Source organism: Globicephala melas, chromosome X, assembly GCF_963455315.2.
Source record: "Globicephala melas chromosome X, mGloMel1.2, whole genome shotgun sequence".
Taxonomy (NCBI): Eukaryota; Metazoa; Chordata; class Mammalia; order Artiodactyla; family Delphinidae; genus Globicephala; species Globicephala melas.
In genome coordinates, this window is record NC_083335.1 from 27,801,058 (window position 1) to 27,825,229 (window position 24,172).

At 46.9% G+C, this 24,172-nt stretch overlaps 1 protein-coding gene and 1 long non-coding RNA gene across 9 annotated transcripts in view; both read right to left on the reverse strand.

The window, feature by feature from the left end:
* The window catches only part of LONRF3 (LON peptidase N-terminal domain and ring finger 3), a 36,358-nt gene extending 33,225 nt beyond the window's left edge, over nt 1-3,133 (reverse strand). The window contains exon 1 of one of the 3 annotated variants that reach the window (XM_060291896.1): nt 2,129-3,133. In XM_060291896.1, the coding sequence (XP_060147879.1) occupies nt 2,129-2,942 (814 nt within the window). In that variant the 5' untranslated portion in view covers nt 2,943-3,133. The remainder of the gene's footprint in view (nt 1-2,128) is intronic. The other 2 variants (XM_060291897.1, XM_060291898.1) reach the window with 2 other exon arrangements.
* Nucleotides 3,134-7,145: 4,012 nt separating this feature from the next.
* Nucleotides 7,146-24,172, reverse strand: part of LOC115848963 (uncharacterized) — an 85,304-nt gene continuing 68,277 nt past the window's right edge. For 4 of the 6 annotated variants that reach the window (XR_009560632.1, XR_004037849.2, XR_009560629.1 and 1 more), the window contains one exon: nt 7,146-8,740. This is a non-coding gene — a long non-coding RNA (uncharacterized lncRNA). Of the gene's footprint in view, nt 8,741-19,141; nt 22,948-24,172 lie in introns of those variants that run through there. The other 2 variants (XR_009560630.1, XR_009560631.1) reach the window with 1 other exon arrangement.

Genomic DNA, 24,172 nt, shown 5'->3' on the forward strand with positions numbered 1-24,172 from the left:
CTCTCATTACAGATAGGCAGATGTGAATGGACAAGGCTTCTGGGAATAAAGTGAGGTTGGCTCTCATCAATACTCTGAACCACTAGATGCCAGGGCTGGAAAGGCCTTTAGAGATCATCTGGCTCAATCAACCCATTCTTCAAGGAGAATCAAGCCCAGAGAGGGGAAGGCACCTGCTCAAGTCTAGCTAGCTGGCCAGACTCATTACTAACTTGCAGACTTTGAATCTGGGGTGGGAGACAGGTTCCTTTTTTTCCGAAGGGGAGTGTAGTACTTTGAATAGTAAGGAAGAGAGACTGGCCATCTTCCGGCACCAAGATACTCTTTGTTGGGGAGGTCCCTTTCCTCTTAGAAGGGTGAAGAGGTCTTGACATTTTTCACCTTGACTCCTCTGGTGGTGCAAGGAAGAACCCCCAGGGGAAAGTGGTGACAGCAACAAACGGGGAGGAGGAGGAGGGCAGGAAGGGGCTTTCGTGGCCCTTGGGGGTCGGCTGAAAGGAATGGAACCTCCCTTGGAGACCTGGGCTTAAGCGGTTGCCACCTGTCTACGTCATACTGCCCTGCTCTTCCCCAGGGACTGGGCTCCACCTTCTGCTGCGGGAACAGGCTTTGTTGGGGTTTTTCCCCCAGGGGTGTGCAGAGGGTTCGCCTGGGTGCCCATTACTTGCTCTTAAGACATCAGTCAAGAGTTTGCAGTCTTCTCTGTCCCTTTCCTTGCAGCACACACTGTGCTTTGCTTGGGCACACGGGGTCTCGTTCCTCCCCCTCCCCCACTACCTGTTGCAAGCTCGGGTGGAGATGCAACACGTGGAGGCGCCAGCCCACCCCCTCCTCCACCCTTCCGAGTGGGGCTCAGGGCACCCTGGGATCCCAGAGCCCTGTCTGCCCAGCCCTGTCGCCTCCTCCCCGGCACGCTTCGCCAGACACCGCGCCCCGCCGCCGAGCTCCTGGCAGCCGGCCTGAGCTGGGCAATACCCGCGGCTCGGCGGCCACTTCCTGGGTCCAGACGCGGGGGGTCGGGGAGGGGGGAGTCGTTCCCTGAGGGAACTCGGGCGCCCTAGTGCGGCCCGAGGCGCGGGACTGCCCACATCGCCCTTGAGGCCGCAAAGACCACCCATCCCTCCTCAGGCGGCACGGGAAAGCGGGACAGAGGCGGCCCCCTTGGCAGCCAGCCCACGGTCCCCGAGGATCCCCGAGCTGTCGCCTGGCCGGTCGCCCTCTGGTCTGTCGGGCTGGTGTTCGAGGCGAGAGCGCAGGCTGCGGGCGGTCGGGCGCGGGGGGGGGGCATCTATTTCAGCCGAGGATCGTGTGATAGGAAGCGGTGACAATGAGTCACAGGGCGACGGGGCGCGAGCGCTCCCCCCACCCCGCCCGCACACGCTCCCGGGATGGTTTCCGAGGCGAGCGTGGCCCACTTCAGCTACCTCAGCCGTTACACAATCCCGCCCGCCCGCGCGGAGGAGGGGCCGCCCGGCCCCGGCCGCGAGCGGCCCTTATGCAACCAGTGCTCTCCTGACCTAATTCCACGCCGGACCCACCCCACCGGGAGCCGCGGCCCCGGAAGGGACAACTCCCGGCAGCCACGGCGGCCCCAGGCCGGGAGGGAGCTGCAGACGCAGGCGCCGACCGAACATCCCAGGCTGGCGGGAGCCCAGAGGCCCCGGCGCGCGAGTGGGAAGGGTGCGAAGTTCCCCTGCTGGCCCGAAAGCTACGGACAGGTGTTAAGAGGGGCCCGTGCGCGCAGCGACAGAAGGAGAAGGCGAGCCCGAGAAACAGACGGTGACACGGAGCAAGAGCCAGAGTGACAAAGATACGGAAAGAAAGAAAAAGACGGAGAAACAGAGCGACACAAACAGAAGCAGGGACTGAGACACGCAGAAACACACAAGCTAACAGGAGACACAGAAGAAGACAAAGAGCAAGGAGATAGACAGAGACCCAGAGAAAGGGCCATGAACCAGCAGAGACAGAGAAAAAGTCGGAGACGGAACTCCAGAGCCCCCCTCCCCCACTCCGGTCGCGGTCCATCCCAAGGTCCGCGCGCCCTCCTCCGCCCGGGCCCACCCCGCAGCTCCCCGCCGGGCTCGTGCCCCCACCCGCCCCGGCCCCGGCGGCACGGTGGCCTCACCCAGCCTAACTGCCTCGTTGTACTTGAGCAGCGCCGCCTCCACCTGGCGCTCGCGGTACAGCCGGTTGCCCTCGTGCCGGAGTTGCGACGCCCTTGCCGGGCCCGGGAACAACTTCCCGAGGAGGCCGCTGAGCACCACGTTGACCCGCAGCGGCGGCGCCTGCTGCCCAGCTCGCCGGGCCCCGCGCGCCCGCCCGGTGGCCACCATCAAAGCGGAGAGTTTGACCCCGCACAGCGCACAGCGCCGGTCGGCTGCCCGCCCGCGTTCCAGGCACAGTTTACAAAAGGTGTGTCCGCAGGACAAGGACACGGGGTCTGAGAGAAATCCATGGCACTTCCGGCACTTGAAGCCGTCCCACACCTCGGTGGCCTCGGCGGCCGTCGCCGCCCCTGCCTCTTCCGCCGCCAGAGCGCAGCTCGCCCCGCGGCTCCCGTCCGGGGGCTCCGGCGCCGGCTCCTCGCCTTGAGGGACTTTCTCGGCCAGGCAGCGCACCAGCTGCTCCAGCTGCTCGGCCACCAGCTGCTGCCGCTCCGAGAGCTGTCGGTACACCTCGAGGGCTTCACGGAGGCGCCCCCCAGACGCCAGGGCGTCGGCCTGCGTGAGAAGGACTTTGCACTCCGGCGTCGAGGCCCTCGGAGGACGCTCCTGCGGCGGCGGCCGAGTCGGTAGAGGTGCGGGGCCTTCTGTAGCCGCTTCTGGGTGGGGGCCCGTGTCTCCGCGGGCCGGTGATGCCGCCGGCTCCGCCAGCTCTAAGTTGTTGCTGCAGAGCTCGGCGGGCAAGCTCAGCATCTGTTCAGTCTGAAATGAATCCATAGGGAGAGGGACATGCGTGGGGAAGAGGCGTCTAGGGGCCGGGGACGCGGAGCAGGGAGCGGCGGCTGGAGGGAATCGGGGCTGCCACGGCCGCCGCTCTGCCGCTCGCCGGTCCCTGCAATGCCTCCGCGAGCTCCATGCCGGCCGCCCCGCGCCGCCTAATAACTGTCTTGTCTCAGCAAAGTGTTATATAAAACGACACCACGTGACGCGCCGCCAAGCCGCTCATTGGCCGGCGGCGGGGCGATTGTTACAAAACCAGACAGTTTTGTAACAGTGTTGTGCTTGCTTCTGTGGGCTTAGCTTTTCTTGGCTTCTTTTTGCGGTTGTTTGTATTTACACTCTGTCTTAGTTCCCCCTCGCAATGTGGTTCCTTTTCGGAAGACGGGGAGAGAAAGAAAAAACCCAGCGTCTTCTCCTGGACTTCTCCGTCTCCAAACCCTACCCCATCCCTCCTCCAAACCCGTCAGCAAACAGGTCCTCTCTGCCAGCCGCCTGCTAGCGGTCCCCTCTCCCCTCAAGAGGCCGGTACCTCGAGGCACGCAGTCCGCCAGGTCTTTAGGGACGCCGGAGGCTTGCCCTCCCAGGGGCGACGGCGGCTGTCTGCGAAGGGAAGCGGGTTGGGAGGGTCCCCGGGCAGCCCCCACTCGGGTACCGGCCCCGGCTCCTCACACCCGGGGTCCCTGGCCACCTTCCCCAAGGAGTCCCCCAAAGGTAGTGAGTGCGGTTATCCGAGGGCGCTTGATCTCCTGTGCCGGGAAAGACTCGGAGCAGCGGGCCCGGCGGGCTCAGCAGTTTGGCGGCGCTCGCTGAGCGGAGAGGGACATGCGGAGAAGATGCGCTCGCCGGCTAGCGCCCGGAGGAGGCCCCCCGCGCGCCCCGCTTCCTCACCTCTCTCTCCTCCAACGCTGGAACCTGCGCTGGGGCGGGAGGCCGGCGCCCCGGCCCTGGGGGCCACCGGCAGGATGGGCGCGGCCGCGAGCACAAGGCCTGCTGGGGTCCGTGGGCACTCCGGGGGCGTGGGAGAACGGCGGGCGGAAGGCGGGAACCCAGAGCGCTGCTCGGGAGAAAGTCCACGAGTCCCGGCGCACTCCAGCGGCCGGCCCCGCTGCCTGCCGGTCCGCCGCTCCAGAGCGGAGACTTCCGACGCAGGCGTGTCACAGTGGGGGGCTGCGCCCAAGCCGCGATGCTTGGCTCACAACGGCTAGGGGTCTCAAGGGTGCCCCGCTTCCTTCCAGAAGGCCAGAGTGAACCGCCCACCCCACGTCTCCCTCCCACCCCCACACTTCGGACGGGAGCCACTCGCTCAAATAAGGGTCCTGCTGCTCCAAGCAGGGAGGTGGGGTCTGGACTTGTCTCCGGCTCAGTGGGCCTGCAGAGTCGGCAGGCTCTCGGTACTGCCTGGAGCCACGGCCAAGGTAGAATGCCGCCGCAGAGGCCTGAGGACCTACAATGGGCACCTGCTCTGGCCATTTCTTAGCTGAGTGACCTTGGGCAAGTGATCTAAAACTCTGGGAGCCATCGTTTTGGCTTCTGAACCAGTGTCAAGGATGACTAGTTATGTTTCAGAGCTGGGAACCACAGGCTCCATCCGGGCTGTGTCTCTTTAGGTCATTAATCCCCCTTGAGTCAACACCAAGGTCCCAGAGAACAGGTACTGTGCAGCTATCCTTAGAGCCTCCCTCTGAGACAGGATGGGGGGAGAGGGTCAGAAGGGAGAAGGGACACGGGCACATGGGGAAAGGGACCAAGAAAAGAAACCAGAGGAACTCAGGATGTAGGGAAGAAGGCACACATCGGAAAACCTGGCTTGCAGCCCTGGCTTTGTCATAACTTGCTGTGAGACTTTGGGCGAGTCCTCCCACAAGGTCTTAGTTTGACAAGGTCTTGTCCTAATGTCCAAGGTTCCCTCCAGCTTGAACCTTGACAGCCTTCTATCCTAAAACTAGGTGTCATGATACCCAACTCAACTACTTAAGTACAAAAGACTAGTCCAGATGTTGTGGGAGATGGTGGCTTGGACAAGGGGGTGAGGTCAGCAGTAGTAGTGGAAGGGCAGGGGTGGCTAGATGGCTGTCCTCTTCTTCAAGGTCAGGCCTGAGCTAGAGTTTGAAGCTGGGGGAGTCAGGAGGCCAAGAGGTGGAGGAGAAGACTATGCTGGGCAGTTGGGGAGAAGCTGGAGCTCCTGCTGACTTGCTGTCTAAGGGGAGCTCCTTTCACCTTCAGTTTCCCCTGTTAATTGAATGGCGTCTATCAGTCCGTTCAGGCTGCTATAACAAAACGTCATAGACTGGGTGGCTTATAAACAACAAACGTTTATTTCTTACAGAGAAATTTATTTCTGGAGACTGGGAAGTCCAAGATCAAAGTGCTGGCAGATCCAGTGTCTGGTAAGAACCCTCTTCCTGGCTCAAGACAGCTGTCTTTTTTCTGTAGCCACACATGGTGGAAAGGGGCAAGGGATCTCCGTGAGGTCTTTTATAAAGGCATGAATCCCATTCATGAGGAACCCTCATGACTTAATCACCTCCCAAAGGCCCCACCTCCAAATACCATCACATTGGGGATTAGGTTTCAACATATGAATTTTGGCGGGGGGGGGGGACACAGTCTGTAGCAGGGTTCCAGGCATTAATTATCTGCCTGTCCCTTCTGGCGCCTGTGAGGAGGGATAATCTGTGGGGCAGGTAAAGAGATTTATATGAAAGGGCCATGAGATGGAAAATGATGACCTCTTAATTCAAAAATTTTATCCCTTTGACAAGTTTTAAAAATAGATATTGGTTATCCAAAATTGTCTTCCAGATGCAGATTTGGGCTGTGCCTTTGCTCCCTGGACCACCTCGACAAGTAAGCATTCCCTGGGTTGGCTTCCCTCCCTTACCCGCCATGGCAAGGAGGCAAGGAGAAGGCCAAGTCAGGCAGCGGGTTTCATTCAGTCCTGCAGACTTCGAGTGGAGTTGCTCTCATCAGGTGGCCCCTCCGGACAGCTGTGTGTGCCATGGCTAACCAGGAACTTAGGAAGGTTGAAAGCTGCCAGTGTGTTGCAGGGTGCAATGGTGCAAAAGGCAGCACCATCCACTCACTACCAGGCCACGTGAGAGTTTTACGTTGCATTTTCACATCAGGACTGCCTGTAGGATAACACCCAGTGGGTTTCTATTGAATACTGGAGAACATTACCACAATGCTTGTCCTTCCTTCTTTCTTTAAACAAACATTCCATTGGTATTCATTTGTGGACCAACTCACAAATCTCCTACTCAAAACTTCTTCTCCTCTGCCCTTAATGATTGAAGTTCCCTAGAACTTGACAATGAGGGGAGAGGAGAAATTGAGAACGCTTTTTCAGATGCCAATATTCCCTTTAAAGGGCTGGGTCCTTCAAACCTCCAGTTATTTTGCCAGCATCCCCTCCTGGCTAAGGTTAACCAAGAAAAAGAGCAAGAGTTGATCCGCTCCTCCTTTTCAACTGACTTACAGCAAGTTTTCCAACTGGGCCCTGAGGATTCTCGCTGGGGCCCAGAGGAGACAGCAGGCAGGGTTCAACTCTAGCTCCCCTCAACCAGGGCAACCTTGTGTCCACCTGTTTCATGTAGTGAGCTTTGGGGATGATTTCATTGAAGAAAGGCTTTCCCTTCCTTAAAATTAAAAAGTTTGAAAACTGTAGCAGTTTTCACCTCTTTTAACATATTTGCTGAGCATCTTCTATGTACCAGGCACTGTTCTAGGTATTGGAGATATATCAAAGCAGCACTTCGCTCCCAGGTCCTCCCTTATATATGGTGGCAGCTTTTCCCCACACATTCTTGTCCCGGCCTCCCAGGCCAACTAGAGGGCAAGGACTAGTGTCTTATGTCTTTCATTTCCTCCTCAGGGGACAGTATTTGAACAGACCGTACTGAACACTGCAGTGGACATTCTGACCCTACATGGGAGTGTGCAGAGGGACAAGAGGAAACCCAGCTAGAATATGTCATACCTTTGCCCTGGGTTGTTCACAGAGAGAGAGGGCATGCAGATAATTAAGGGTTAACAGTCCTACACTTGGGAAGGACTGGTAACAGCTCTGGGATGGAAGAATCCAGTCAAAGCCAGGGAGCTGCAGTGAGGAATGAGCGACACCGCCACACACACACACTCACTCTCTCTCTCTCTCTCTCTCTCTCTCACACACACACACACACACACACACACACACACTCACACTAAGCATGGAAGCTTGGCCAAAGCATTTACTTGTTCTTTACTTGAGTTTCTCATTTTATAAACTGGAGATGATCCATCGATTATGTAGTCCTTAGAGGAAAAAAAATTAGGCATGGTGGGCATTAAAGACATTGACATGAAAAAGGCTGCCCTTGCTATCTAGAGTAGCCAAAAAATCCAAAGCTAAAAGAAACTTTACAGATCAGCCCCGGTTTCACAAGTGAGGGAACCAAGGGCTAGAGAAGGCGAGCGACTTGCTGCAGGTCACAATGGGAGTTTGTGACAGAGCCAAGATTGGAAGCTAGGGCTCTTGCCTCTTTGTTTAAAGTTCTTTCCATGTGACCAGAAAGCTTCCAAAGGACACAGAGCGTCTCCCAAATAAATAAGAAATTATTTCAGATTTCCGAATTACAAGATTTGCCATTCAACAAATATTTACTGAAGAGATACTAGGTGCTAATGGAGCTGGCATTTGCGGGGCAATAAGAGAAGGGTAGGTCATGGTTTTTACCCTCCAGTAGCTAACTGAGGAAACAAGAGGCAAAGATTTGAAACAGTTAAGTAAAAATAACAAGCAGTATGTGAGAAGTGCCAAAATTGGGGGAACAGTGAGTCCAAGGGAGAGCTCAAAGGAGACAGAACGCAATGCTTCCCATCTCGTAGCAAAGGTTCCTTTAAGCTGAGTTGGAGAGGATTTACATAGAAAAGTTAAAGACCACCCCGATGCTCAAATCAAGGGGGTTCCCTTCACCCTGGGGGCCACTTGGCCGGGAGAAAGGAGAAGAAATCCAAGTAAGCCAGGCTGGGCAAGGCCCAGGAATTTGTATTTTTAAAGGCCACCATGTGATTACCATGCTCAGCCAGGTTTGAAGTTCACCCGTGTAAAGGGTAACGCAGAATAGACTGGATAAGGGCACCCCACTCCTCTCCCTAGCGCACCCAGCTTCTCTGGGGGTAGGCACCAATAAATCTTGTCTACATTTTACTGAAGGGAAAACTGAGGGTCCAGAAACTTTCGATGATGTGTTCCAGGTCATTCAGTAAGTAGTGGGGACTCGGTTTCTTGCCAACCAGTAGAAACCGAAAGATCATAATACACCATCCCGAAGAAGATTTTGCTTCATTTCTCTGTAAGACAAGTCAGACCCGCTTGGTTAGCTAGAGAGTTCGTTGCCCAGAGTACAAAAAGGAGCAAGTCTCTGGAGCTGCCAGGTGTGTGGGACAGAGCCCAGGGCGACGGTAGTTGCTGGGAGATCAGAGTTCTAACTTTGCTGTGTGACTCAGCCCAAGCCACTTCCCCTCTCTCTTTGTCCTTCACCTATTAATAACGATGTCCCACGTCACGTTGGGATAGCTACCAGTGATGGAAAATGCACAGCGCGGTTAGTTCCGATGTGATTCCTGGGAACAGAAGGGATCCACAGCCATCTGCCGACTGTTGTGAGTAAAATATGTGCTGGCTGCCTTCGGAGCAGAGGCATTTTCTTCCCAGGAAGAGGGTGGGCTGGAGGCCTGAGGCTGGACTCTGCCCTCTTCAGGGGCATTGACCAATGCGAGGCTCTAGAGATCCTGGCAGAGAGCAGTCTGGTCTTAGGAGGAAAAAGAAAGAAAAGGCAGGTTATCTGGAGGGAAAGCAGCAAACATTCATCAGAAGGAAATTATCTGAAGACTTTGGCAGGACTGGGAAATGGGTAAAATCAAGGCTTGGATCTTCTTTTATAAATTGTGGTAAAATATCGAAATGTAAAATTTACCATTTTAGCTATTTTTAGGCGTACAGTTTACTCTTAAGGTCATTCACATTATTATGCAACCATTACCACCACCCATCTCCAGAACTTCTTTTCATTTTGCAAAAGCGAAACTCTGAACCCATTAAATAACAACTCCCCGTTCCTCACCCCCTCCAGCCCTGGCCAATCACCCTTCTATTTTCTGTCTCTGTGAATCTGACAACTTTTGGTATCTCAAATAAGTGGAATCATATGGTATTTGTCCTTTGGTGACTGGCGTATTTCACTTAGTATAATGACCTCAAATGTTCATTCATGTTGTAGCATGTGCCAAAACTTTTTCCTTTTGAAGGCGGAATAATATTCTCTTGTAGGCATATCCATTTATCCATCAGTGGACACTTGGATTGCTTCCACATTTTGGCTATTGTAAATAATACTGCTATAAACATGAGTATACAAGTATCTTTTCTAGACCCCGCTTTTACTTCCTTTGGATATATACCCAGAAGTGGAATTGCTAGATATATGGTAATTCTATTAATTAATTAATTAATTAATTAGGTTGCACTGAGTCTTAGTTGCAGTAGGCGGGCTCCTTAGTTGCGGCTCACGGGCTCCTTAGTTGCGGCATGCATGTAGGATCTAGTTCTCTGACCAGGGATCGAACCCGGGCCCTGGGCATTGGGAGCATGGAGTCTTAACCACTGCACCACCAGGGAAGTCCTGGTAATTCTAGTTTTGTTTTTGTTTGTTTGTTTGTTTTTGCGGTACGCGCGCCTCTCACTGTTGTGGCCTCTCCTGTTGCGGAGCACAGGCTCTGGAGGCGCAGGCTCAGCAGCCATGGCTCACGGGCCCAGCCGCTCCGCGGCACGTGGGATCTTCCCGGACTGGGGCATGAACCCGTGTCCCCTGCATCGGCAGGTGGACTCTCAACCACTGCGCCACCAGGGAAGCCCTGGTAATTCTATTTTTAATGTTGAGGAACCACCATACTGTTTTCCACAGTGGCTGCACCAATTTACATTCCTACCAGCAATGCATAAGGGTACCAATTGCTCCATAGCCTTGCCAACACTTGTTATTTTCTGTTGTTTCTTTTTATAATAGCCATCCTAATGGGTGTGAGGTGGCATACCATTGTGGTTTTGATTTGCATTTACCTAGTGACTAGTGACTTGAGCATCTTTTCATGTGCTTATTGGCCATTTGTACATCTTCTTTTTTTTTTTTTTTTGTGGTACGTGGGCCCTCACTGCTGTGGCCTCTCCCGCTGTGGAGCACAGGATCCGGACGCGCAGGCTCAGCGGCCATGGCTCACGGGGCCAGCCGCTCTGCGGCATGTGCGATTTTCCCGGACTGGGGCACGAACCCGTGTCCCCTGCATCTGCAGGCAGACTCTCAACCACTGCGCAACAAGGGAAGCCCTGTACATCTTCTTAGGAGAAAGTCTTTTGCCCATTTTAAAAAAGGATTGTTTGTGGCTGAATGAAATTTTTCCATCTGCAACAACATGGATGGACTTGGAGGATATTATGCTAAGTGAAATAAGTCAGACAGAGAAAGACAAGTACTGTATGATCTCACTTCTATGTGGAATCTAAAAAATACAACAAACTAGTGAATTTAACAAAAAAAAGCAGACTCACAGATATAGAGAACAAACTAGTTCCCTTTCCAGTGGGGAAAGGGAAGGGAGGAGGGGCAACATACGGGTAGGGGACTAAGAGGCACAAACTATTAGGTATAAAATAAGCTACAAGAACATATATAGTACAACACAGGAAATACAGCCAATATTTTATAATAACTATAAATGGAGAATAACCTTTAAAAATTGTGAATCACTATATTGTACATCTGTAACATATAATATTGTACATCAGTTATATTTCAATAAACAAATAAAAATTTTAAAAATCGGGTTGTTTTTTTGTTGAGTTTTAAGAGTTTTCTATATATTCTGGATATTAATACCCTATCAAATATGTGATTTGCAAATATTTTCTCCCATTCTGTGTGTTGCTTTTCACTCTGTTGATAGTGTCCTTATCTGAAGACTTTGGCAGAAGTGGGAGATGATTAGAATCAGGGTTTGGATCATAAACTCGAAGTTTCTGGATTCAAAATCTGGCTATTTGCTACTGGGAAAGCTAATTAACCTCTTTGAGCTTGCCTTACTTTTTTCATCTGAAAAATGGGGATAATGCTTATAATAATACCTAGCTTGCTATAATGAGGAATAAATGAGATCACACATGTAAAATCTCACCGCAGAATCTAGCCCAGGTTAAATGCTCAGTAAGTGGTAGCCTTTATTAGTATTGGGCATAATAAGGAACCAGAATGATGTAATTGAAATGTGATATTAGTTACGATCAAATGGGTGAGTAGGCCAACAATATCAAATAACCGACCTGAGCACAGTAATATTACATAATACTTATTAACTCTGGTGTAACAAGTTGCGGTTTACAAAGCATTTATTTTTTTTCCCTTTTGCTTTTTTTAAAAATAGATCTTTATTGGAGTATAATTGCTTCACAATACTGTGTTAGTTTCTGTTGTACAACAAAGTGAATCAGCCATACCCATACTTATGTCCCCATATGCACTCCCTCTTGAGCCTCCCTCCCACCCTCCCTATCCCACCCCTCTAGGTCATCGCAAAGCACCGAGCTGATCTCCCAGTGCTATGCTGCTGCTTCCCACTAGCTAACTATTTTACATTCGGTATGTCGATGCTACTCTCACTTTGCCCCAGCTTCCCCCTCCCACCTGGTGTCCTCAAGTCCATTCTCTATGTCTACATCTTTATTCCTGCCCTGCAACTAGGTTCATCAGTACCATTGTTTTTTTAGATTCCATATATATGCATTAGTATACAGTATTTGTTTTTGTCTTTCTGACTTACTTCACTCTGTATGACAGACTCTAGGTCCATCCACCTCACTATAAATAACTCAATTTCGTTTCTTTTTATGGTTGAGTAATATCCCATTGTATATATGTGTCACATCTTCTTTATCCATTCATCTGTCGATGAACACTTAGGTTGCTTCCATGTCCTGGCTATTGTAAATAGAGCTGCAATGAACATTGTGGTACATGACTCTTTTTGAATTATGGTTTTCTCAGGGTATATGCCCAGTAGTGGGATTGCTGGGTCATATGGTAGTTCTACTTTTAGTTTTTTAAGGAAACGCCATACTGTTTTCAATAGTGGCTGTATCAATTTACATTCCCACCAACAGTGCAGGAGGGTTCCCTTTTCACCACACCCTTTCCAGCATTTATTGTTTCTAGATTTTTTGATAATGGCCATTCTGACCAGTGTGAGGTGATACCTCATAGTAGTTTTGATTTGCATTTCTCTAATACTTAGTGATGTTGAGCATCTTTTCATGTGCCTCTTGGCCATCTGTATGTCTTCTTTGGTGAAATGTCTATTTAGGTCTTCCGCCCATTTTTTGACTGGATTGTTTGTTTTTTTGATATTGAGCTCCATGAGCTGTCTGTATACTTTGGAGATTAATCCTTTGCCTGAGGGTTGTCTTTTTGCCTTGTTTATGGTTTCCTTTGCTGTGCAAAAGCTTTTAAGCTTAATTAACTCCCATTTGTTTATTTTTGTTTTTATTTCCATTACTCTAGGAGGTGGGTCAAAAAAGATCTTGCTGTGGTTTATGTCAAAGAGTGTTTTTCCTGTGTTTTCCTCTAAGAGTTTATTTTTGTGTGTGGTGTTAGGTAGTGTTCTAATTTCATTCTTTTACATGTAGCTGTCCAGTTTTCCCAGCACCACTTATTGAAGAGGCTGTCCTTTCTCCACTGTACATTCCTGCCTCCTTTATCAAAGATAAGGTGACCATATGTGCGTGGGTTTATCTCTGGGCTTTCTATCCTGTTCCATTGATCTATATTTCTGTTTTTGTGCCAGTACCGTACTGTCTTGATTACTGTAGCTTTGTGGTATAGTTTGAAGTCAGGGAGCCTGATTCCTGCAACTCCGTTTTTCTTTCTCAAGATTGCTTTGGCTATTCAGGGTCTTTAGTGTTTCCATATGAATTGTAAATTTTTTTGTTCTAATTCTGTGAAGAATGCCATTGGTAGTTTGATAGGGATTGCATTGAATCTGTAGATTGCTTTGGGTAGTATAGTCATTTTCACAGTATTGATTCTTCCAATCCAAGAACATGGTATATTTCTCCATCTGTTTGTCATCTTTGATTTCTTTCATTAGTGTTTTATAGTTTTCTGAATACAAGTCTTTCTCCTCCTTAGGCAGGTTTATTCCTAGGTATTTTATTCTTTTTGTTGCAATGGTAAATGGGAGTGCTTCCTTAATTTCTCTTTCTGATTTTTCATTGTTGGTGTATAGGAATGCCAGAGATTTCTGTGCATTAATTTTGTATCCTGCAAACTTACCAAATTCTTTGATTAGTTCTAATAGTTTTCTGGTGGCATCTTTAGGATTTTCTATGCATAGCATCATGTCATCTGCAAAGAGTGACAGTTTTACTTCTTCTTTTCCAATTTGGATTCCTTTTATTTCTTTTTCTTCTCTGATTGCCGTGGCTAGGACTTCCAAAACTATGTTGAATAAGAGTGGTGAAAGTGGACATCCTTGTCTTGTTCCTGATCTTAGTGGAAATGCTTTCAGTTTTTCACCATTGAGTATGATGCTTGCTGTGGGTTTGTCGTATATGGCCTTTATTATGTTGAGGTAGGTTCCCTCTATGCCCATTTTCTGGAGAGTTTTTAATCATAAATGGGTGTTGAATTTTGTCAAAAGCTTTTTCTGCATCTATTGAGATGATCATATGGTTTTTCTTCTTCAGTTTGTTAATATGGTGTATCACATTGATTGATTTGCGTATATTGAAGAATCCTTGCATCCCTGGGATAAATCCCACTTGATCATGGTGTATGATCCTTTAAATGTGCTGTTGGATTCTGTTTGCCAGTATTTTGTTCAGGATTTTTGCATGTATGTTCATCAGTCATATTGGTCTATAATTTTCTTTTTTTGTGATATCTTTTTCTGGTTTTGGTATCAGGGTGATGGTGGCTTCGTAGAATGAATTTGGGAGTGTCTCTCCCTCTGCAATTTTTTGGAAGAGTTTGAGAAGGATCGGTGTTAGCTCTACTCTAAATGTTTGATAGAATTCGCCTGTGAAGCCATCTGGACATTGTTTGGCTCCCTTAGAAAAGCACAGGTCCTTTAGGGGGACAGTCTGTTTATATTTTCTAAACAGATAGGTCTATTTATATTTTCTATATTTTCTAATTCTTCCTGGTTTAGTCTTGGAAAATTGTACCTTTCCAAGAATTTGCCCATTTCTTCGTGGTTGTCCATTTTATTGGCATATAGTTGTTTGTAGTAGTCTCTTATAATCCTTTGTATTTCTGCAGTGTCAGTTGTGATGTCTCCTTTTTCCTTTCTAACTTTAATGATTTGCATCCTCTCCCTTTTTTTCTTGATGATTTAAACATTCACCATTCATTCAACAGGCTCCGCTGGAAACATAATGATGAGTAAGACAGTCCTGCAGAACTGAGTGGGAGAAACCAACAAGGCAAAAGGCCATTTCAATCAGGGTGATGAGTGCTAAGATGTCAGAAGCATGGGATGCTGGGGTGCACTGAGGAGGAGGAGGTCAGACTCCGGGACCACTTCCCCTACAGGATTACAGGGTTAGGGGGAGGATGGGGTATGGGGAGGGGCTGAGTGTTCTAGATAGAGGAAAAAGCTACTGCAAAGGCTGGAGGTGAGAGAGGCTGGCTCATTGGGGAACAGCTACTAGTTTATTATGGCTGGAACCTGAGAGAGGAGCAGAGTGAGATAAGCCTGGAGAGGCAGACAGGTGCCCGACCATGAAGGGCCTTGTACACCAGGGCAAGGGTTTGGATCTTATCCTGAGAGTAATGAGAAGCTATTGAAGGGTTTTAAGCATATTCGCCATGTAACCGGCTTTGCCTTCTAGAAAGATCTCTTTGGATCAATGTGTAGAGTGGAATGAGAAGGACACAGCCTGGGGCAGACGAGGTAGAAAGATGAACTAAAGAAGGAACCATGAGGACAGAGAGAAGTGGAGGGTTCAAGAGACATCTAGGATAAAATGGAGCAGATACGGGGACTGATCGGATGACCTCAGCTGACTATTTGGGAATAACTCAGGTATTAGCATCATTCCTTCATTTGAGATGAGCCACAGAGGCTGAAGAAGGTTAAATGATTTGTACGAGGTCCCAGAGCCGGAAAGAATCTGATCAGGACTCTGTCTTTCCATCCTGACATCTCCTGTTCACTCCTCCCGAGTATGCTGTTAGCCGAGTTCCTTGATCTTTATGTGTAAATCCCCTTTCAGGAATTCAAATCCTGTTTCTCCATTGACAGCTTTGCAGCATGTAAAGGTGTGAAGCCTTAGTTTATCTGAGTTTTTAATTGGTTGTCAATGTCCTAAGGCTTTACACCTTTGAGCTTCGAGATATTCTTTTCCCCAAAAAAGAAAAAAAAAAGATATTCTTTTCCTTCCATTCCACTTAGTGTTTTTTTTCTGCACAAATCTTTTATTTATTTATTTTTTAAACATCTTTATTGGAGTATAATTGCTTTACAATGGTGTGTTAGTTTCTGCTGTATAACAAAGTGAATCAGCTATACATATACATATGTCCCCATACCTCCTCCCTTTTGCGTCTCCCTGCCACCCTCCCTATCTCACCCCTCTAGGTGGTCACAAAGCACCGAGCTGATCTCCCTGTGCTATGCGGCTGCTTCCCACTATCTATTTTACATTTGGTAGTGTATATATGTCCATGCCACTCTCTCACTTCGTCCCAGTTTACCCTTCCCCTTCCACTTAGTGTTTAAACAGCAATCTGGAAGCAAACCTTTCCATCCCAGGGAGGCTCAAATGAAGAGTCCGGGGCTCAGAAAGAGTGAGCCCAAGTCCTAGGCTTGGCCACTAATTAGCTGTGCGATAGAATGAGTCACTTTCTACAAACTCATAGCTGAAAACTCAGGGGAAGAGAATGAACAAATGCATAGTCACTCGGATTCAACAACTTTAGAATCTCTTAAAGTAAGTATACCTTCAAATTGTGAAAAGCCACTCTCTTGTGAATCTGTTTGGTAAAGTGAGTTTCTGACCCCATATGATGCTCATAGGTATTAGGGATTTTCCCTAAAACTCAACTGTTTGCTCACCAGGGAGTATGCCCCTGCTCTGTAGTTGCTGAGCACGGTGTTAATCAGACTTAAACTGCCGACCAAAATGCACGGGTATGTTTGGTTTTCTCTCAGACACTTGTACTGCTAAGACTTTCTTTTTTGGTGGGGGGAGGTGCGGTTTTCTGTTATAAAACCAGCAGGAAGAGGGAAAATGAATGAAGAAGGTGAATTTACAGTTTATGGAAAAAGCCCACCATGCACTATGCCTATCCTGAGGCATGGAGGACACGGTAAAGGAGCAGTGTCTGTGAGGGGCAGGGCCCTGCACCCCAACCGTGAGATGACAAAACTATTCTTGCTTCAAACCCCACAAGCTAGGGGAGCCCGTGAGTGAAAAGGGGCCTTTGTCGGTGCCAGCTCAGCCGGGACCAGGATCCGGCAGGGCTGCAGCTCCTGATCAGCAGGAGGGATGGAGCCCTGATACTCCACGCCACTCCCAGGGGCTCCGGGTCACAGGCCTGTGCAGTGACCCCCTTGGGATGTGCAAGAAAGATCAAGTCCTGAGACCCCGGCACTCCTGCCGGTCCCCTGCCCCTCCCGTGGCTTCCACGAACAGCAGGAGGTGCTGGGCCTGAGGACCCTGTGCTCTTCACCCCAGGGCTTTTGGCTCCTGTAGGCAGATGACACCCCTGTGTGGGTGCTTCTCTTCGGTGAGCACCCACAGCCCGGTCTGGCTGTGACACGGTGGTCTAGGAGGCCAGGGACAGGACGAGTCACTCCCTGTGTGTGTGGGGGGGGGGCGAGGCCTCACGGGGCGGGGGGGGGGGCGCAGTCCCTCCTTGTATCCGCCATCACAGCACCACAAGCATCACAGGCGGCCGTGGGAGCGGAAACCTCCCAGGAGGCCCTGCAGAGGAGCCAAAGAGACAGGAAGAGGATGGGAAGGCCCTCTGTAGACAGGCCCTGGGCAGGTAGAAGAGAAGCGCCACTGATGGTGAGAAGAGGGATTCCAAAGGCCTCGTGATTCAGTCAACAAACACCTACCTGTGCAGACACCATGGGGGTCACAAACTTGAAGAAGATCTGGACCGTCCCCCTGAAGGGCCTGTGCTTTTCTAGGGGAGCCAAACAATGTCCACACATCTCAGTGCAACCAGGAGAGCCTGTGGGGGGAGCAGGGGCAGCAGATGCAGAAGAGAAGGCTTCCCGGAGGTGGTGAGCTGGGGGCCGGGCTGTAAAGGAGAGCTCTGGACTGGTCTTCAGGGAGTGTGCCCTGCCATGCCCGGCAGGAAGTGAAAACCTCTTCCAGCTGTTGTGGCCTTGGGTCCCTCCCCCATTCCCCCCTGACCCTGATGACGGATCTGCAAAGGGAAAAGACGTGGTCACTTCTGTTGACTAACAAGGGGTAGGGTGGGGAAAGAGAGCACCTTTCCTTAAGGAAATCTGTTATCATTGCCCAAGTGTCTTCCCCTCTAGACCATGAGCTAGGGCAAGCCACGAGTCTTGGGCACCTGTCAATCCCCAGCCCCTAACACAACTCCCAGTATATAGTAGGTGCTTAGTACATGCTCAGTGAATGACTGAATAGCTAGGGTCTGGAACATTTGTCCTGTAATTTCAAGTGGACAACCCAGCTTTTTCATGACCTGAGAAGACACTTGTTTTCCTATAAAAAAAACTGTCTGGGGCTTCCCTGGTGGCACAGTGGTTGAGAATCTGCCTGCCAATGCAGGGGACACGGGTTCGAGCCCTGGTCTGGGAAGATCCCACATGCCGCGGAGCAACTAGGCCCGTGAGCCACAATTACTGAGCCTGCGCGTCTGGAGCCTGTGCTCCGCAACAAGAGAGGCCGCGATAGTGAGAGGTCCGTGCACCGCGATGAAGAGTGGCCCCCGCTCGCCACAACTAGAGAAAGCCCTCGCACAGAAACGAAGACCCAACACAGCCTTAAAAAAACAAAAACAAAAACAAAAACCTCGAAGTGACTATGCTGGTGAGAAGCCCTTACTCTGTAAAAAAGTACTGTTTCTAGTGTCCTCCATAATTCAAGGTGTTTAAAAAAAAAAAAAACCTGTCTGCCTGGGAGCATTTGATTTTGCTGTAGGCAAAGGAGCTGACCTGTTAGTCACCCTTTTCACCACAGGACTTCCATCAAATCCCCCAGGTCTGCCCTCAGGCTAGGACAACTTCCTCTTTCTTCCCCAACCCCAAGACAGGCTTTTCTTATAGCCAAGGACCCTCTGAGGCCTCAGGTGCACTTTAACACACACCCTGTGAAGACAACATCCTGCCTTTACCGCCCTCACTCAGTCAGGGGACGCTGCCATCTTTTGAAACTCAAGTTGGAAGCCTTTCATGAGAAAAGCCTGCACACTGTGCCCCCTCCTGCCTCTCTTGGCTGCACAGTTGAGTGAGTCATTCATTATATTACAGGTAAATATGCTTGAGTCATAGAGATGTTTCATGTGCAGCCTTTTCTCCCAAATAGATGGTGAGCTTCTTGTTGCCAGAGATGGTAGCACCTGCTTTTCTGTCCCCAGGAATGTCTCCCCAAAGGTAGTGCACACAGGTGTGCAGTAAACACTTGCGGATTGAGGAGAAGGCAGAGAACTGATCTGGACCTTTCAGGGGTCCTCAAGCCCCAGACATTCACTTTGTCTATGACTGGTTAACTAACCTTCAGCTCTCAAGTTGCCCCAGAACCTGGATAGGCAAGACGCAATCCTGTTTCAACTTCGGACTACAGATCGGGAAATCCTCGTTATAGGCCTGACTCTGCCGCTAACTAGCGTGCACTTTGGTAAGCCAGTTAGCTGCTTTTGGCCTCAGTTTGCGCAATTAAAAAAATAGGGAGACTGCTACTTCTGGCTAAGATGATGTGGTAGAAATTGTATGTACTCTCCTGCATGAAACAACCAAAAAAAAAAAGCCAGACAATATGAAGCAACAATTTTCAAGACACTATATATTAGGCAACAAAGGACAGTGATCCCAGAGAGATGGAAAGCAAACAAGAAGAGCCCTGTGAATGACCAGCTTATTTGTAAAACAACTTTATTGAGATATAATTCATATACCATACACATTATAATAATTATAATTCACATTCATCCATTTCAAGTGTACGATTCAATGGTTTTTAGTATATTCACAGACATGTGTGACCATCACCAATTTCAGAATGCTTTCCTCACCTCAGAAAGAAATCCTATACCCTTTAGTTTTCTATTCCCTATTCCGTCCAGTCCTAAGCCACTATTAATCTACTTTCTGTCTATAGATTTCTTTATTCTGGACATTTCAAATAAATGGAATCTTATAATATGTGGTCTTTTGTAACTGGCTTCTTTGACTCAGTATAATGTTTTCCAAGATGAATCCATGTTGTATCATGTATCAGTAAGCACTTTGCTCCTTTTACGGCCAAATAATATTCCATTGTATGGATATAGCACATTGTATTTATACATTCATCAGTTGATGGACATTTGGGTTGTTTTCACCTTTTGGTTATTATGAATAATGCTGCTATAAGAAGTTTTTGTTTGTTTGTTTGTTTTTGTTTTGTTTTGTTTGCAGTACGCGGGCCTCTCACTGTTGTGGCCTCTCCCGTTGCGGAGCACAGGCTCCGGACGCACAGGCTCAGCGGCCATGGCTCACGGGCCCAGCCGCTCCGCGGCATGTGGGATCTTCCCGGACCGGGGCACGAACCCGTGTCCCCTGCATCGGCAGGCGGACTCTCTACCACTGCGCCACCAGGGAAGCCCACAAGTTTGGTTTTTTTCTGTGGACATATATTTTCCTTTCTCTTGGAAGGAAGATATTCTTCAATTCTTAGAAGAGAATTGTTGGATTATATAGTAACTCTATGTTTAAACTTTTCAGGAACTACCAGACTGTTTTCCAAAGTGGCATTTTACATACCCACCAACAATGTACAAGAGTTCTGATTTCTCCGCATCCTCGTCAATACTTGCTAGTATCTGGCTTTTTTATTATAGCCATCCGAGTGGGTATGAAGTGGTATGAAGTTCATTGTGGTTTTGATTTGCATTTCCCTGATGATGTTGAGAAACTTTTCATATGCTTATTGGCCATTTTGTATATCTTCCTTGGGGAAATAATCATTTCATATCCTTTGCCCATTTTTTAATTGGGTTATTTATGTTTTTATTATCAAGTTGTAAAAATTCTTTATATAGTCTAGATACAATCCCCTCATCAGATTAATGACTTGCAAATATTTTCTCCCATCCTGTGGGCTGTCTTTGCACTTTCATGAATGTCCTTTGAAGCACAAAAGTGTTCTATTTTGATGAGGTCCAATTTATCTATTTTTCTCTTTTGTTTTTCATCCTTTTGGTGCCATAAATAAGAAACCTTTGCCAAATCTAAGGTCATGAAGATTTACCCCTATGTTTTCTTATAAGAGTTTTATAGTTTTAGCTCTTATATTTAAGTTTTTGATCAATTTAAAGTTGATTTTTGTATATGGTATGGGGCATGGTCCAACTTCATTCTTTTACATGTGGTTATCCAGTCGTCTCAGCATTATTTTTTGAAATAACTATTCTTTCACCATTGAATGAACTTGGCACTCTTGTCAAAAATCAGCTGACCATAGACACATGGGTTTATTTCTGGAGTCTCAATTTTATTCCATTGATTTATATGTCTATCTCTATGCCATTTCCACACTATCTTGACTATCATTGCTTTGTAGTAAATTTTGAAATTGGGAAGTGAGAATCCTCCTCCTTTGTTCTTCTTTTTCAAGATTGCTTTGGCTATTCTGGGTCACTTACAATTCCATATGAATTTTACAATCAGCTTGCCATTTTCTAAAGAGAAGCCAGCTGAGATTCTTATAGGGATTGCATCAAATCATAGATCAATTTGGGAAGTATTACCATCTTAACAATATGAAGTCTTCCAATCCATGAGCATGGAATGTGTTCCATTTAGATCATTAATTTCTTTCAACAGTGTCTTATAATTTTCAGAGTATGTTTTACACTCCTTCACTTAGCTTTATTCCTAAGTATTTTATTCTTTTCAATGCTACTGTAAATGGAATTGCTTTTGTAATCTCGGATTGTTCATTGTAAGTATACAGATCCACAATTGATTATTGTATATTGATCCTGTATTCTGCAACCTTGCTGAACTTTTTAATTAGTTATAATAGGTGTTTTGTTTTCTTTGTGGATTCCTTGAGATTTTCTACATAAAAGATCTTGTCATCTGCAAATAGAGATAATTTTACTTTTCCCTTTCCAGTGTGGATGTCTTTTATTTCTTTCTGTGGCCTAAGTGCCCTGGATAGAACTCCAATAAAATGTTGGGCTGCAGAGATTGTTTTGTTCCTAATTTTAAGGGTATAAAGCACCTATGCTTTCACCATTAAGTATGATGTTAGCTGTGGGTTTTTCATAGAAGTCCTTTGTTAAGTTGAGGAAGTTCTCTTCCATCCCTAGTTTATTGAGTGTTTCTGTCATGAAAGGTTGTTGGATTTTGTCATATGCTTTTTTGCATCTATTGAGATGATCATGTGATTTTGTTTTTTATTCAATTATTATGATGTATTACATTAACTTACTTTCAGATGTTAAACAGACTGCTTATTCCTAGGATAAATCCCACTTCTCATAGTGCATAATTCTTTTTATATGTTGTTGGATTCACTTTGCTAAGGATTTTTGCACCTATGTTCATAAGAGATAATAATCTGTAGTTTTCTTTCCTTGTGATGTCTTTGGTTTTGGTATGAGGGTAATATTAGCCCCATAGAATGAACTGGGAAGTGTTCCAGTCTCTTCTATTTTTGGAAGAGTTGGTGAAGAGAAGAGTTAGTATTAGTTCTTTAAATGTTTGTTAGAATTCAGTGGTGAACCGTCTGGACCTGGGGTTTTCTTTGTGGGCAGTTTTGTTTAAAATTACTAATTCAGGCTTGTCACTTGTTATAGATCTATTCATACTGTTTTTTTTTCTTCTTGAGTCAATTTCAGTAGTTTGTGTCTCTCTAGAAATTTGTCCATTTCATCTAATTTATTGGTATATAATTGTTCATAGAATTCCCACATAATCCTTTTTTATTCCTGTAAAGTCAGTAGTAATATCCCCTCTTTCATTTCTGATTCTAGAAATTTGAGTCTTCTTTTTTTCTTAGTCAATCTAACTAAAGTTTTGCCAATTTTGTTGATCTTTTCCAAGAACCAGCTTTTGGTTTCACTGATTTTCTTGATTGTTTTTTCTATTATCTAGTCCAATAATTTCCACTCTGATCTTTATCATTTCCTTCTGGCTTGCTTTAGGTTTAGTTTGCCCTTCTTTTCCCAGCGTCTTAAGGTGGAAGATTTGACCCAACTTAGTGCCTTCAGAAAGTTTCCAGGATAGGACATGGGGAAGGGGAGCTGAGGCAGAGCTTGGAAGACTCCCTGGGTTGCGGACACCAATCTCAGAGTTCAGGGAGCCAAGTCAGGTAGAGCTTATACATTTTGTCCTGTTTTTTGGTTCTTTAAAGTAAGAGGGTAAATCCAGTCTCTGTTACTTGGTCGAACGGAAATTGTGCAAAATCTTCTTAAGTATCAATAGAAAGCTTTATTTAAATCTCAGAATGGCCTCTCCAAAAAGAAAGAAAGAGAGAATGAGAGGATCAAAGGAGGGGTGGGGCAAGCATTTGTGGTGTTGGGCAACAGAGACAAGGCTGGTGCGGTCATCAGGTGGTCGAAGCCATCAGATACACAAGGTTCCAAGTTACAAAAAGAAAATGTATTGTTCTTCTCTCCTTGTTGAGATATAGTATATACACACATAAGACTATTTTCTTAGATTTAGAAAGTCACTGGTGCAGGTTAATGTTGTATAATTGTTCATTTTCTCTTATTTTATTCTGTAGTTGGGAGGAGTAGAAAGAAAAGGATGGAGGAAAAAAGAAAGAATCTGTTCTTCATTCTTTAGGTTTTTTGTTTTTTAGAAGCCCAGGGGAATTTTATCAACACTGATATCACCCCAGAGTTCATCCCCCAAAAAGTGATATCCACTGATATCCAACTTTTATCCTACCTTCTACATATATATTTGTCAGCATTTGTTCAAGTTAAAAATAAAAGTTTACTTTCAGTAAATAAGCTTAACTATGAACAGATTTCTCATTGGTAAATAACACCAAGTAAAGTCTTTCCTTATATTATTTGGTTTTGTTTTGGCCCACCTTACCTTTGAAAGCCATCACTTTCTATCACTGGGTAAGCCTATTGTGAATTCCTTTATTGGTATCTAATATAATAAAGCAGAAACTAACACACCATTGTAAGGCAATTATACTCCAATAAAGATGTTAATAAATAAATAAATAAAAATTAAAAAAATTAAAATGTCAAGTTAAAACAATTTTCGTAAAGAGAGAGATAGACATCTAGCCTCTGGAATCTGGTTACTAAATATGGGGTCTGTGTATCAACAGCATGAGCAACACCTGAAAGCTTTGTGGATATGCAGAATCTCAGGCCCTCCCCGGACCTTCATAGTCACATTTTAACAAGGTTCCCAGGAAATTCCTATGCACGTTAAACTTTTAGATGCATACTGCTCTAAAAAGCACCATTATCAAAAAAAACCCCAGTGACGATCCAGGTTGGCCTAGAGGCCCATGTAATGTTGAAGAGCAACATTTTGGTTTAGAGAGCCATATGGGAAGAAGCTGGGCTTCACCTAAGGTGGGACCAGGCTTAAGTCACCAATTTGGGACTACTGCAGGTAAACGGAACAGGACAGAAAGGGTTGGGCTGGGGTGCAGCCTAGAACTCACAGAGGCTGAGACACAGAGAAAGACCTAGAGAGGCAAAGATGGAATGGTGGCGGTGGAAAAACGAATCAAGGAAACTCTAATTCCAGAAGGATACAAATACTATAATATCATTTATATGGATTTTAAGAACATGTAATACAATTACTATATATATATATATATATATATATATATAGTAATTGTACGTGTGTGTGTGTGTGTGTAGGCATACATGGGAATGATACACATAAATGTAGCATACATATAAAGACATGTATGGGAATGATAGCACATCTAGGGTAGTGGTTACCTCTTGGAAGGTGTATTA